Source organism: Hemibagrus wyckioides, linkage group LG24, assembly GCF_019097595.1.
Source record: "Hemibagrus wyckioides isolate EC202008001 linkage group LG24, SWU_Hwy_1.0, whole genome shotgun sequence".
NCBI classification, from domain to species: Eukaryota; Metazoa; Chordata; class Actinopteri; order Siluriformes; family Bagridae; genus Hemibagrus; species Hemibagrus wyckioides.
The window spans coordinates 17867456-17869955 of NC_080733.1; the positions used below are offsets into that span (position 1 = coordinate 17867456).

Sequence of the window (2500 nt, forward strand, 5' to 3'; positions counted from 1 at the left end):
TGATTCGGTGAGTGAGTCAGTGTGCTTTCTTCTTGAGTGTTTGTGCGTGAATCAGTGTGTATGCAATTGTTATGTGACTATTCAAAAATAAAATAAAATAAAATAAACAGAAACATCCCGAACGTCATCATCCTTGAGCGCAGAAAAAGGTCACGGGTTCCACCTCCACAAACGGACGAATACAAAACACTCACACACTCACACACATCTAGAGCTGTACATGTGTAATGTCCATACATGTCTGTGTGCTTTTGTAAAGTGTACATGAAGATGGTCAGGGTTCGAGGCGGTTAAAATCCTCGGAGTTCCTTTGTGTCTTTTTGCACCTTGTACAGGAAATGTAGTTTTTTTTTTCCCACGTTATGCTCCGTTGCCATGACAACACCCCAGCGTCGTCCCTGTGCTTGTTCCACGAAAGGAGCGGGAAATAAATCGTTTTTTCTTTTCTTTAAAAAAGAAAAAAAAGGAAAAAAGGCGGGTCCTGCTCCTGGGTGTGTTTTGGGCGGCCCACGCGGTCCTCTTCCTCCTCCTCTTCCTCCTCCTCGTGTGGGAGTGGAGCGGAGTTCTGCGTACGGTTATCGAGCACCTGGAGAACGAGTGAAGGAACCGATCAAAGAGCTGCGTGGAAGGAAAGGACGAGTGACTCAGAGGCGAGCGTCGCTGCCGAGCGGGTGTGGACGCCACGGCGTCGGGCGGGGCACTTTTCCCTCCTACAGCACCGGCTCCTCCTCCATCGGCTCCTCGGCAGCCCTGAAACAAACCAGCGTCACGTGTCAGAGCTTTTATTATCCGTTTAGAGTTACAGCACTGACTGCTACACTGGAGACTTCATGTATATAGAGCTGTGATGTGCGGCTACGCTAACGACAGTTTCAGAACAATTTTAATTCAGAATTTAATTCAGTTTCAGTCCCAACATCAGAGGAGGAATTTAACATGGAGCTGTCGATGAAACTCTTATTATTTGTTTTAAACTTAAAAGTACACAAACGTTTCAATTCCAACTGCCCCTGATGATGACTTCATAACTGACCGATCTCTCTCTCTCAGCTCCGCCTCTCTCTCTCTCTCTCTCTCTCTCTCTCAGCTCCACCCCTCTATCTCAGCTCTGACCTATCTATCTCTGTCTCTCTCTCTCTCTCTCTCTCTCTCTCTTTCAGCTCCGCCTCTCTGTCTCTGTCTCTCAGCTCTGTCTCTCTCTCTCTCAGAGAAACTCAAACCCGCACGTGTAAAAATGGCAGAAATAATGTTCGGGACACAAGTGGCTTCTAAACTTAAAACTGTACCGCTGTCCAATAATACAGTAAAAGACAGAATCGATAGAATGGCAAAGGATGTTGAGAACACGTTGGTTGAAAAGTTAAAGATTTTTTATCCAAATTGATGAAACTTCCACCGTGGCAGAGGAGGCACTCAGATTAATAGATTTTAATTTGCTCCTGTTGTTTGTTCGTCGTTTTTTTTTTTTTTTTTTCCCAATCGCATGTTTTGGTTAAAGGTAAAGAATAAAATGTATGCATTTGTTTAATAACATGATTTCTCTGATTAATTGATATTTACGTTAACAAATTAGAATTTCTGTTATTTGTTCACCAGTTAAAGACAAAATAGAATGAAAATGTTGGAAAGAAAAAAATGCTCATGAATATGGATGTTGCAGCTAATTGGTTTCATTATTAAAAATTTTACTGACTGCGTCACTAAATGAAATGCATTTGCTAGTGTGTTTGTTGGGGTGGTGGTGGTATGGGGGGTCGGCAAAGTTTTTGAATGTTAAAATAGGGGTCTCCTGGAAAAAAGGTTGGGAACCAGTGATCTAGAGAACTAATCAACACTTCGCTGACCAATCAGCATCCAGAATTGACCGTGCGGTGATTTAAATTATTCATTACAACTAGGACTCTTTAAAGGAGTCTAAAAATAAAAGCTAACAAGGAAGATAATCCTTCTATGAAACCTTTTAATCTGATTACGGTGCGTGTGTGTGCGCGTGCGTGTGTGTACCTGCTGCCCTGTGAGGAGGACGCCGTGTGCTCCGTGTCCACGGTGAGAGACGCCATGGCTGTCACCGTGTCCGCTTCGTCCTTTTCCCGCCGCTGAGCGTCCTGCAGAGACTGAGACACCGTGGGCGCTAATCTCTGTACTGAGGACCAGTGTTTACCTAGAGAGAGAGAAAAAGAGAGAGAGAGAGAGAGAGAGAGAGAGAGAAATGTCTCAATTCTGGATTTAAATATTAAATGTATTATATTTTAATAATGAAATTAAAAGGTAATAAATGATAAAGTAAGTGTAATGATAATGTGTGGTGTGTGTGACAGCGCTGTAACAAATCTAAATTCTCTATAATACAGTATTCTGTCATTATATTCATGAGGACCAAACAAGGGCATGTGGGAGGAGCTACAAATAACACAAGTCAATGATTGGTCACAAACATTTCAATCAAAGAACCAGCCATTAAAAAACATATCAAATTACATAGTGACAACATCTGTCTGTC

At 42.4% G+C, this 2500-nt stretch overlaps 1 protein-coding gene across 11 annotated transcripts in view; it reads right to left on the reverse strand.

Moving 5' to 3' along the window:
* hdac5 (histone deacetylase 5) overlaps positions 1-2500 on the reverse strand; it is a 113452-nt gene that overhangs the window by 4552 nt on the left and 106400 nt on the right. For all 11 annotated transcript variants that reach the window (XR_009203430.1, XM_058377632.1, XM_058377626.1 and 8 more), the window contains 2 exons: positions 2005-2161; positions 1-750 (listed from right to left, as the gene is read on the reverse strand). The exon at positions 1-750 is cut by the window's left edge and continues 4552 nt beyond it. Coding sequence is in view for 10 of the 11 variants with exons in the window: in XM_058377632.1 (XP_058233615.1) it covers positions 711-750; positions 2005-2161 (197 nt within the window). In the remaining variant the exon portion in view is untranslated. The remainder of the gene's footprint in view (positions 751-2004; positions 2162-2500) is intronic.